At 37.3% G+C, this 11,087-nt stretch overlaps 1 protein-coding gene across 4 annotated transcripts; it reads right to left on the reverse strand.

Moving 5' to 3' along the window:
- Positions 1–3,719: 3,719 nt before the first annotated feature.
- On the reverse strand, positions 3,720–8,769 carry LOC115987312 (heat shock cognate 70 kDa protein 2-like). 4 transcript variants are annotated; one of them, XM_031110844.1, is made up of 3 exons: positions 8,415–8,769; positions 4,568–6,396; positions 3,720–4,507 (listed from the first exon to the last, which is right to left on the reverse strand). In XM_031110844.1, the coding sequence occupies exons 1-3, from the start codon at positions 8,623–8,625 to the stop codon at positions 4,031–4,033; spliced, it is 2,517 nt and encodes an 838-aa protein (XP_030966704.1). In that variant the 5' UTR covers positions 8,626–8,769; the 3' UTR covers positions 3,720–4,030. The 4 variants fall into 4 exon arrangements, with proteins under 4 accessions (XP_030966704.1, XP_030966719.1, XP_030966711.1 ...); XM_031110859.1 differs by having other exon boundaries at positions 3,720–4,420; positions 4,553–6,396; XM_031110851.1 differs by having other exon boundaries at positions 3,720–4,486; positions 4,553–6,396.
- Positions 8,770–11,087: the final 2,318 nt, after the last annotated feature.

The raw sequence follows: 11,087 nt of genomic DNA on the forward strand, positions 1-11,087 counted from the left end.
CCTCCTCGGCTTGGGCCTTTGGACTCCCCACGAGTAAATGGACCTGGCCCATAAATTATTTGGGCCCCACAATAGCCCCTCAAAACCCTGCTATCCAACCTCCTGGTTGGAAAGGGGGGTTTTGGTAATACCGAGCTTTTATTATGGCTCATTTAATTCGACATTTTACTCATGCTGGCGGTTCTCCATCTGCCCAGGAAATGTACCGAACTACGAGACATTCTTTTGATCTTATTCCTGACGTGTTTTCGCCGTTTGGTTATCCGAAACGCGCTTTTAATGACTTCTACTTACGAAATTAGTTAAATTCGACGGTTTGTTTAAAGAGGTGGGGAAGTGGAACGGGTACATCTTTGTTTACAGGTTCTTCTGGAAACCTGGACAAATTTAATACCTTCCGTTTTGCCCTTCCTATAAGAAGACAAGTAGGAGGCTATCGCTCTCGTACAGAGATCCTTTTTACCCTTCTGAGATCTGAAATCCTTAGCCTCCCTTAGCGTTTACTTTACCCACTAGTTATACACTAAATCATAATACATTCACCATAACAACGAGTAATGAAGGAACCATACCCCCCCCCCCGGCGTAAACACCACATTCTAATAAAGCTCGTAATGGCTCGGTCAGGGCAGGGATGGCGAAGATTTAAAATCTATCTCTCCTTCCTTTCAGCCAAAATCCGAAGCAGGGACTCGTCACGTCAAACTTTCGGCGTGACTGAGTCGAGGACACTCATCATCAGTACCAACCGCTCTCTCATGAGCATACCTAACATGGCACCAGTGTGTTAGGAGTCAGGACTGAGGCAGAGGCCAAGTGCCCCTGCTTCTTCCTCTCTTCGTTCACTGGTGCCTCCTTTTGCCTCTCTTTCTTCTTCTTTCTACCACCAGATCCATCCTGGTGCTTTTCCTTTTCCCTCTTTTGCTCCTTTTTCTTTCTTTTCATCTCTTCCCTCTTCTTCTCCTCCTTCTTTTCATTCATCTCCTCCATCTTCTTCATTCATCTCCTCCATCTTCTTCCGAAGAAGGTCCTTCTCTCGATATGGGCGCTACTGAGAAGAAGGTCCTTCTCTCGATATGGGCGCTACTGAGACAAAGTTTGGAAGGACTTCGGAGACGAGTTTAAAAAGAGATCTGACTGTTTACTTAATGTATTGCTTTGCTTTTTTTTTTTTATTGTTTTGGCAATCTACTTTTTGTATAGGCTTGTCTAAACCCCTCTTTGTACGTTGTAATACATCTTTATATTAATAAAAATTGTTATCACTTTACTTCACATGTTCTTTCTCTATATTTTTGAAATGATAGCGCAATGCATAGACATACAATCTGGTGAATTCTTTTTATTTTTAAACCGTGGCTGACGTCTAGGGCCAAAGTCCCAGTTAATAAAAAGATCTCGCTCTGTGTTTATAACAACAATCCGACTTAATAATAACAAATTGAACAAGTGATACTTAGGGGTGAAACTCCCATTAGGCAGGAAAAGAAAGAACATTATAATGAGCTTACTGAGTCGGCCTGGCACAATACCGCCGACCTTAGAGTTCAATACTTGGGGCCCTAATCCTTTATCAAAGAGAAAGGCGCTATTATGAATTTGCAAGTGCTGTTCGGCACAATAATATAGCATTTGAATCAATGACACCTAGGGCCAAAATGCTTGCTAAGAAAAAGATACCACCACGACTTTAATAGAGTTGTTTGGCACAATAATGCCGACCTGTGAAAAACAATACTTACCCCAAAACTAGCCGAGATGATAGCTCAATGCCCGATGCAGTGTAGGAAGTAACCATCCGAGGACATATCACCCGCAAAATGAACTGCCCCCCTATGCCACTGAATAGTGGGGTGTTTCACCATCTTCTTAACACTCCTATTGGCACTAACTTTTTACAGTATTTGAGCAGAGGATTGAGTAACTTAGAATTATTATTAAGTAGCCAACCTTACAAAACTCAATCTTTTTCTCATCCAAGTAATTAGTTTCCCCATAGGCTTGAGTCCGAGGACCATGCAATGCCTTGGTTCTGTCCAAAACCTAGTTTTCTCATCCAAGTAGTTGGTTTCCCCATAGGCTTGAGTCCGAGGACCATGCAATGTCTTGGTTCTGTCCAAAACCCAGTTTTCTCATCCAAGTAGTTGGTTTCCCCATAGGCTTGAGTCCGAGGACCATGCAATGCCTTGGTTCTGTCCAAAACCCAGTTTTCTCTTTGCGTGGGACCTTGGCTTTAGGGGAGTTAGCTCCTCGGCCAAGCCCCTAGAGTTATCCATGCGATTAACGCCACCTAGCATAGCCCCTAGTCAAGAAGCGTAGCCCCTAGCGGAACTTTACACTAAAACTCTATAACCAGTTGTTAGAAACGACAAAGGAACTCTCTCGACCTATCGCCTATGCCAACACACAAGCCTTCCCCACAGACGGCGCCAATTGTAAGGACACGATTCGTGGCGGACCGTAACAGTGTTGGGTTCGCGCATAAAAAGGCCCAAACAACATCATTTGTAGAGCGTGAGTTTGAAATGTTAGGCCTTGGTCACCAGGTGGTGGGTTTTTCGTGATATGCATACATGGTTAGGTCGTCTTCGCCTTAGGAGTCTTTCTCCTGGAAGCGGGCTGGGAGGCTCTGGTTTTTGGCCATTTTTCCCAGCCCCTGTTCTAGATTACTCCTTTCTCCTTTTATACTGGCCTGCGTTCACTGTCCTTCGTCCACGTATAGGGTCAACCTTTCCAAGGCTGATACTTGTCCCATCAGCCCATACCCAAAGTCGTTGGGGGTGGTTGTAAAAGCTGAAGAATACGGCTCTGTTAGGTGCAGAGTATTGAATGGCAGTAAGGAAAGCTTTCCCTAGATATTTTAGATTTTCTTTCAAGCTTAGTCCTATACCGTTTTTGCCCCTCTTTCTGGTGGGACTTTGGGTCTGCCGAGGACTGAACTGTCATCGGCTGTACCCCAAGGCCATCTTGTGTTTTATATTTATCGAGCTTGGACCATATCCCTCCTCGGCTTAGGCCTTTGGACTCCCCACGGATAAATGGGCCTGACCCATAAATTATTTGGGCCCCACAATTTTTAAATAACATTTTTCTTGTTTTAATAATAAAAATGAATTCTTACACAGCGTGCTTGCGATATATGGCTCAAGTAAGTTTTACCCACCGTTCGACATGCTTTTCCATTTGGCACATTTTGAGTACAACGGAATTTTTAACATAGTTTGCTCAAAATAAAACTCATTACTGAATATTCAAACAATTTAGAATACTATTCTGATTATATTAAATACCAAAATTTTTAAAGAACTTAAAAGAAAGTTCATTATAAAATATTACAGTATAATTTTTGGTTCTAGTAAAAATTTGGTCTTCGTGTGTGTATTTTTACCATGTAACTTGAAGTCGGTTTTATTCTTCATGTTTATTATCCATTTTCTTGTTGATTATATTCTTAAAATATTTTCATAGTTCATATAAGGTTTTCTTTTTTGGTTTACTTAGTCCGCATGGGCCACATTTCTGACGTTGATTAAATTTGGAATTACAATTATTGACTTCTGCAAATATCACTTAATTATGTTCCTTTACCAATTTGCATCTTTGTAAGGCATTGGGTTGTAAGAAGTATAGCAACATTTTCACATGAAGATACACAACTACCGAATGAAATTTTACTCTCATATTGCAGTTTCATTGCTTTGTTAACTACAAAATTTCGTTGGTTTGAGATTTGATACAGGTCGAGTGGTAGAAATTTATCTTTTCCAGAGAAAATAGCTTCATAGAGGTAAAAGGATATTGGCATTCAAAACAGAGAGAAGCAGAGAGCATGGACCATATCAGCCCAAGCATGTAACCCTCATCATTCACAAACCAAAACGAGATTACAATAAGGCTGTTGCTACATCTTTATAAACAACATTATTAATAAGCTACTACCAAATTTACAGAGGGAGACCCCGAGAGAATTATGGTTCTGTCAGCAACAACATTCTTAATAAGCTATTAAGCAAGGAAATGTGCAAGAGAATCATTTACCATAATCACCACCAGCTCCTTGGTATGTCTTGGCAATAAATGGGTAACAAATGCCCTCAAGCTCCTTCATTTTATCCACAAACTCATCTGCCTCAGAAAGCTGGTTCCTTTGAAGCCAGAGGATGGTCTGCTCAACTGCATCTTCAATCTTTGTCAAAGCATTCTTCACATCCTTGATTTTGTAACTCATGTAGTAAGCACAATTTTCCAATGCGTCCTTTGCCTCAATCTTCTTTTTATGCTCCTTATCCTCAGCCTTGTACTTCTCAACCTTCTCCTTCTTCTTATCCTCCTTATCCTGAGCTATATTCTTCGCAACCTCCTGCCTATTGTCCTTAATCTCCTTCTTATCCTCCTTATCCTGAGCTATATTCTTCTCAGCCTCCTGCCCTTTGTCCTTAATCTCCTTCTTCTTATCCTCCTTATCCTGAGCTATATTCTTCTCAGCCTCCTGCCCTTTGTCCTTAATCTCCTTCTTCTTATCCTCCTTATCCTGAGCTATATTCTTCTCAGCCTCCTGCCCCTTAATCTCCTTCTGAATATTGACCTCTTTCATGGCTATAGCCATATGACCATTAGGACCCTGACAAATGTGAATCTCCTTCTTAGGCTTCGTATCCTCTTGGGTAGCTACATTCATGTCACTATCAACACCTTGATGAATCTTAATCTCCTCCATATGCTGTTCATCCTCAAGTGTGGCTTCACCCACGTCATCGTCAGCACCTTGACCAATCATGGCAATTACTGCATTGCAGATGCTCTCCAGCTCACTCATCTTATCCTCAAATTCGTCTGCCTCGGCAAGCTGATTCCTTTCAAGCCAATCGATAGTTTCCTCAATTACTTCTTCAACCATCTTTCTGTCCACAGCTCGAACCTTAGCAACAGTCTCTTCATCTCTAAATGTGCTCCTCATGTTGAAAGCGTAGTTCTCAAGTGAATTCTTTAGTTCGGCCTTCATGTTATGCTCCTCATCCTCAGCCTTGTACTTCTTAGCCTCCTGCACTAATTTCTTAATCTTTTCCTTGGAGAGCCTGCACTTATCAGTGATTGTAATGTTATTCCTCTTTCCAGTGGTTTTGTCCTTGGCAGAAACGTTCAAGATTCCATCAACATCAACGTCAAAACAAACAGCAATTTGTGGTACTCCACCAGGAGCTGGAGGAATACCAGAGAGCTCAAACTTGCCCAGCAAATTGTTACCACTTGTTTTGGCATGTTCACCCTCATAAACCTGGATATTCACACTCTTTTGTTCATCAGATTTGGTTGAGAAATCCTCCTCCTTTTTGGTGGGAATAGTGGTGTTTCTTGGAATCAACACAGTCATGACATCTCCGGAGGTCTCCAAACCAAGAGATAGAGGGGTGACATCTAGGCACAAGATTTTTTCCACTCTTGTATTACCCTCACCATTGAGAATTGCAGCCTGCACAGCACAACCATAAGCAACAGCCTCATCAGGGTTAATCCTTTTGCAGAGCTCCTTCCCATCAAAGAAGTTCTGTAACAATTTCTGAACCTTGGGGATCCTCGTCGACCCTCCAACCAGAACCACATCATGGACACTGCTCTTGTCCATCTTAGCATCCATCAAACACTTCTCAACAGGCCCCATACACTTCCGGAATATATTCATGTTAAGCTCCTCAAACTTGGCACGGGTGATAAAAGAGTAGAAATCAATACCATCATACAAAGAATCAATCTCAATTGTTGTTCGAGTGTTAGATGAGAGCATTCTCTTAGCCCTTTCACAAGCATTCCACAACTTCCTATAAGCCTTACCCCCAGTAATATCCTTCTTATGCTTTCTCTTGAACTCTTGAATGAAAAAATTCACCATTCTACTATCAAAATCTTCACCTCCCAAGTGAGTATTACCAGCTGTAGCTTTCACTTCAAAGATACCCCCTTCAATGGTAAGAAGTGAGACATCCAATGTCCCACCACCTAGATCAAAGATGAGCACATTCCTCTCACCAGTACCATCCTTGTCAAGCCCATATGCAATAGCAGCAGCAGTTGGCTCATTGATAAGTCGCATCACATCTAGACCAGCAATGACACCGGCATCCATTGTGGCTTGACGCTGTGAGTGGTTGAAACGAGCAGGAACAGAAATGACAGCATTCTTGATCTTTGAACCGCAGTGAGCCTCAGCAATCTCCTTCATCTTTACGAGTACCATTGAAGAGATTTCTTCAGCCAAAAAATGTTTTTCCTCATACTTGTATGTGACCGCAATAATGGGCCTCCCATGATCAGGGTCAGCAATCACCTTGAATGGCCACAGTTTCATGTCACGTTGCACAGATTCATCATTGAATCGCCTTCCAATCAAACGTTTAGAGCCTTCATCCACCAACATGAACATCAATATGCAAAAAAATCATTACTTTTTTTCTTTTCTTTTTTTTCTGAATAAACAAATCATTACATTAAACATTCATAGCTTCATTGAAGCCATATCAAAGCAAACATAGATGAACTTTTCTTACCGCTCCAGGGATTTGTCTTATGCAAAATAAAATTTCAACATTGAATGAGAAAATGTTATTAACAAAAGAAACACAATATGACAAGACCACGCCACTAATGAGCTATAGATACAATCAGTACCGGCTTAAATCAAGTTAAGGCCTAAGAGGCTAAGAACATAATCTTAAGTGGGGCCATTTCATATCTAAAATCCATTATAGTGTTTTTTTTTTTTTTTACATAAAAGCTACTCTTCTTATTAATTTAGTTAGTATATATAGGTTTTCCTAATAACAACTTTTTAATCGATAATATGAGTAATCCATTTAATTTTCTTATGGTATAATTGATTTTGAAATAAGATTGAAATGGAGCATTTCTTATATTTAAAATTCATTATTTAAAAAAATATTAAAATACATTCTTCTAACCTTTTGAGATGTAAAATTACTAATTAAATTTTTATATTTAGGTTCTTCTCACATCCACTTTTCAAATTATAATATAACTAATTCATTTAATTTTCTTGTGACATAATCAATTTTAGTTTTAAAAACTTTTCTTTTCATAGAAACAAATAAACAACTGTAAATAAATATTGGTAGTAAAATTTTGTAAGCAATATATGCATTTTAAAAAGAATGATTAATATTTTTATGTAATCAAGAATTGTTATATTATATTCTTGAAATTTGAATATTATTATGATTGTTTTCATCGCCATTTTTCTCTAATATTATTTCATACCCTTCCAACTCTTTTTGATATATTTTTATTTTGAATTGTCAAATTTCACATAAATTTTTTGTTATACTTTTTAAATTCCTAATAACTTTATCAAGAGATTCTATTTGAGATTCAGTTGATTTTTTTGCTCTTCTCTTTTCTTTTCTTTTTCCTTAAATGTTTCATATTTAGATTGATATTTTTTAGTAGATATTTATAATTGAAAAATATTTACAAATAATTGAAATAGAATCAATAATATAAAAGTAGAATATGACAAAAATAAAATAAAATATAAAGCATAGAACAATATAGTCTAATTTATTAGAGTCAATATTGTAACTTAATAAATCACCCAACGGTCTTAACTAGTTCAAACAGAAACAATTTTAAGATATAATTAGATGAATTATTACTAACTAAATCAGCGAACAATTTTATATATAAAAAATCAAATATCATAGTTAAGACGTAAAATTTATTTTTTAAAAAATGCAATTTTTTATTTCAAAGTTTTAATTTACCTTACGTAAAACAATTAATAACGCGGAAAACACAACTTTTTTTTAATTACAAATTTTGCAATGACTAAAGCGGTTGACTATGAATGGTATATATAACTGACGCTCATGGACCCATTACTTATAAGATACAATTGATAACTTCAAAAATTATGAAATTTGTTGTGAAAAAAGTTGTCCATAACATTATTGGTAAAGCCATGCATAATAAAAGAAAGGTAAAATCTAATTTCTAATTTTGACAATCTATTGTATAGGAGGCTTGCTTACAAAAATTAAACTTTAAAGTCATGGCAAATTGAATAACTGTGACTTGAACCACTCTTGACTACACAGATCACACTAGTCCGAAACACAGCTTTCAAACCAAACCAATAACCGGGCTAAACTACAACTTCCACTAAAAGCAAAGGACTTTCATATGACAGAGAGAGAAATTCCCCATTTTACAGCAAATGGCTCTCTTCCTTTTCACTATCATAAAAGAAAACAAAACAACAGTAATAATTTTTTTCTTTTTTTCAAGTTTCCTCAGCTTCACAATAATTTTGACTAAACAGAAACCACATACGTTAGAACACAAATAAGCCAATAAAACTCTAAAAGTCTAAACTTGTAATGGTATCAGAGAAGTAAGGAACTCACCAAAAACAGTGTTGGTGGGGTTCATGGAAATCTGGTCCTTAGCTGCCTGACCAATCAAGCGGTGAGTTTCATTGAAAGCCACATAAGATGGTGTTGTACGGTTCCCCAGATCATTGGGTATGATCTCCACCCGATTACGTTGCCAAATTGCCACACATGAGTAGCACGTTCCCAAGTCAATTCCGATCGCCGGACCCTCTCCTTTTCCCATCTTAGCTAACAAGATTGAACAGAAAAAAAGAACAAGGAAAATGTTGGAAACTTTAAGATCACAGAAATTCTACACTATCACTATGGTTTGCTGACTCAAAGACGCAGTGGGAAGTGGAGTAAACGAGTTCTATTTGTACTATGTTCAAAGTTAAACTTAGCTCACAAGTCTCATGATGTTTGTCTGTTTAGATGACGAATCTACGACTCTTGTTCTACTTTTCGTACCACTTTCACTCAATGTCATAAAGGATAAAGCGATACTATTTATCTAATAAGGCCAATTCTTTTTCAACAGGGCAATGATCTCGAAATTTCCTACAACTTTTTTTTAATAATTTCTTTTAACGCGGCAAATTTTTTAAGGCCGTTTGATTATAGATTTTTAATAAGTAACATGATAATACGTGTAGATTAAAAAGTGTCGTAAATATACGCATTACAAAGTTTAAATACTATAAAGTATTGTTTAAATACTTCTACTAAATACTCTCTTTATTTTCTAAATAACACGGTTAAGTTTTATAATAAAATATCATTTTTTTCTTTAAAAAAACTTTTATTATGTAACAAAAACCTAAATCGAAAAAAAAAAAAAATATCATTTTGAACTGATTTTTTTTTCTTCTTTTTTTGAGAATAAAAGCAAAAAGTAGCTATAAGGACACGATTTTAGTCAACTCGGTCCTGGATGGTCAAGCCTTGGCCTAAAAGGTCCCACACAATGAATTTTGTAGAGTATGGGCTGAAAAACTTGGTTCCAGTTGGGTTAAACGGTTCGTTGCATGTCCTTAGTAGATATAGAAACGAGAATGAAGAAAATGGATGTGAAAGTGGAAGTTTTATTCATTGGCATGCATTCATACAATGAACTCTTGCTCCCCTCTCTCCTCTCTCCTTTTTTTTTTTCGTCCCCCTCTCTTGAGGGACTCTTACATATTATATAAGCCCTCTTTTATCATCTAGGCTTTACACTAGTTGATCATCCAAACCCCCACTTGAACACCTGTACCATCAGACGCCCTTACCAGTTCTTTGTGAGTTGCAGTGACCAAGGTAGCACTATTCAGAGGTCTTCTCTTCATTAATGCGGCCAGGAGAGTAGTTGTGGTGCATTTAATGTGGTGGTAACAGCCTTTGCTAGGATATTTTGAGTCTCCTTTCTTTTTACGTGTTTGGAGTGAGGGCTACAGTAACTGGGATGCATCATTGACCTGGACTTTGGAATGTCCGAGGAGGAATTACTCCTTGGAAGTGTTTTCTTCGCTCCAGTGGGCCTAAGCAAGGATTTTGGGCCGCGACGTCTCCTCGGACAGAATGGTCCTCGGACGGGCCCAAGGCCAAGCCAACTTGTTATTCTGGGCCGGTCCCCACAGTAGCATACACCAATTTATAAATAAATTGTTTTGAGATTAAAAATAGTAAAAAAAGGATTATCAGAAAACATTTTAACTTCTTCCTATATTTAACTATTCCATATCCTTAGGGCTAGTTTAGTCAATTTATTTGGCTTACATGCATCTTTTATTTTTTTAAGATACCCGCGTACTCTAATCTTGAGAATTATACTTTAGACCTCAATTTTAAGCTAATTGACAAACCAAATCAAATTATTAGTGTAATTAGCCAATTAATATATACATGGATAGATAATCAAAAAAACAAATCCTAAACAATCAATCACACCCAAAAGAACACTAAAATTGTTTACAAAGAGAAAAACCCAAAATCAATAAAAAAAAAAGACTCTATGGTGCCAATTGTGTCAAATGATCCACTAACAAGAATAGTTGCAATATAAATCACTAACAAAACCCGCAAAGCTAAGTAAAGGCTATGCACTCAAGCTTCCCACTCTTGTTAGCAACTAATCCCTCAAATCTTTTCTCCTTATTAGTCTTTTGATTCACAAGTTGAGCCATCAACCATATAATCAAGTCTCCCTAATAATACAAAACTAGCGTGAAAGGCCTCTTGATGATTTTGGACTACTTTATATATTGATTTCCCAGCACTAACAACACTCAAGAACACTCAAAGTATCGATGTGTGTATGGCATTGAATCTTCTCCCAATGAATTTAGAAATGGAGGGTGTGAATGTTAAGAGAACAAACAGAAATTTTCTCTATGGTTTTAGGTTGATCTCTAGCTCTTTAATGTGGGAAGTGCATGTAGAATTTCATAAGAAATTAGGGTTATATAGAAAGGTTTCTGGATAGGTATAGCAAAAAAGAAAATAACAAATTTCTCTTAAGTACTAACCAGGGGTGGAACTATATTGTCCACAGGGGGCCACCATATTGCAAGTAAATTAGATCCCAGTTCATATTTATAAGAACATCCACAGTGGTTTTTTCAATTCTATCATATTTTACCATCCCAAAAAGTTTCTTTATTAATTATATCATACAATTTTACAATATCCAACATCCCAAAACTCTATTTTTTTCCCATTTTATTT

Source organism: Quercus lobata, chromosome 1 (genome assembly GCF_001633185.2).
Source record: "Quercus lobata isolate SW786 chromosome 1, ValleyOak3.0 Primary Assembly, whole genome shotgun sequence".
Lineage (NCBI taxonomy): Eukaryota > Viridiplantae > Streptophyta > Magnoliopsida > Fagales > Fagaceae > Quercus > Quercus lobata.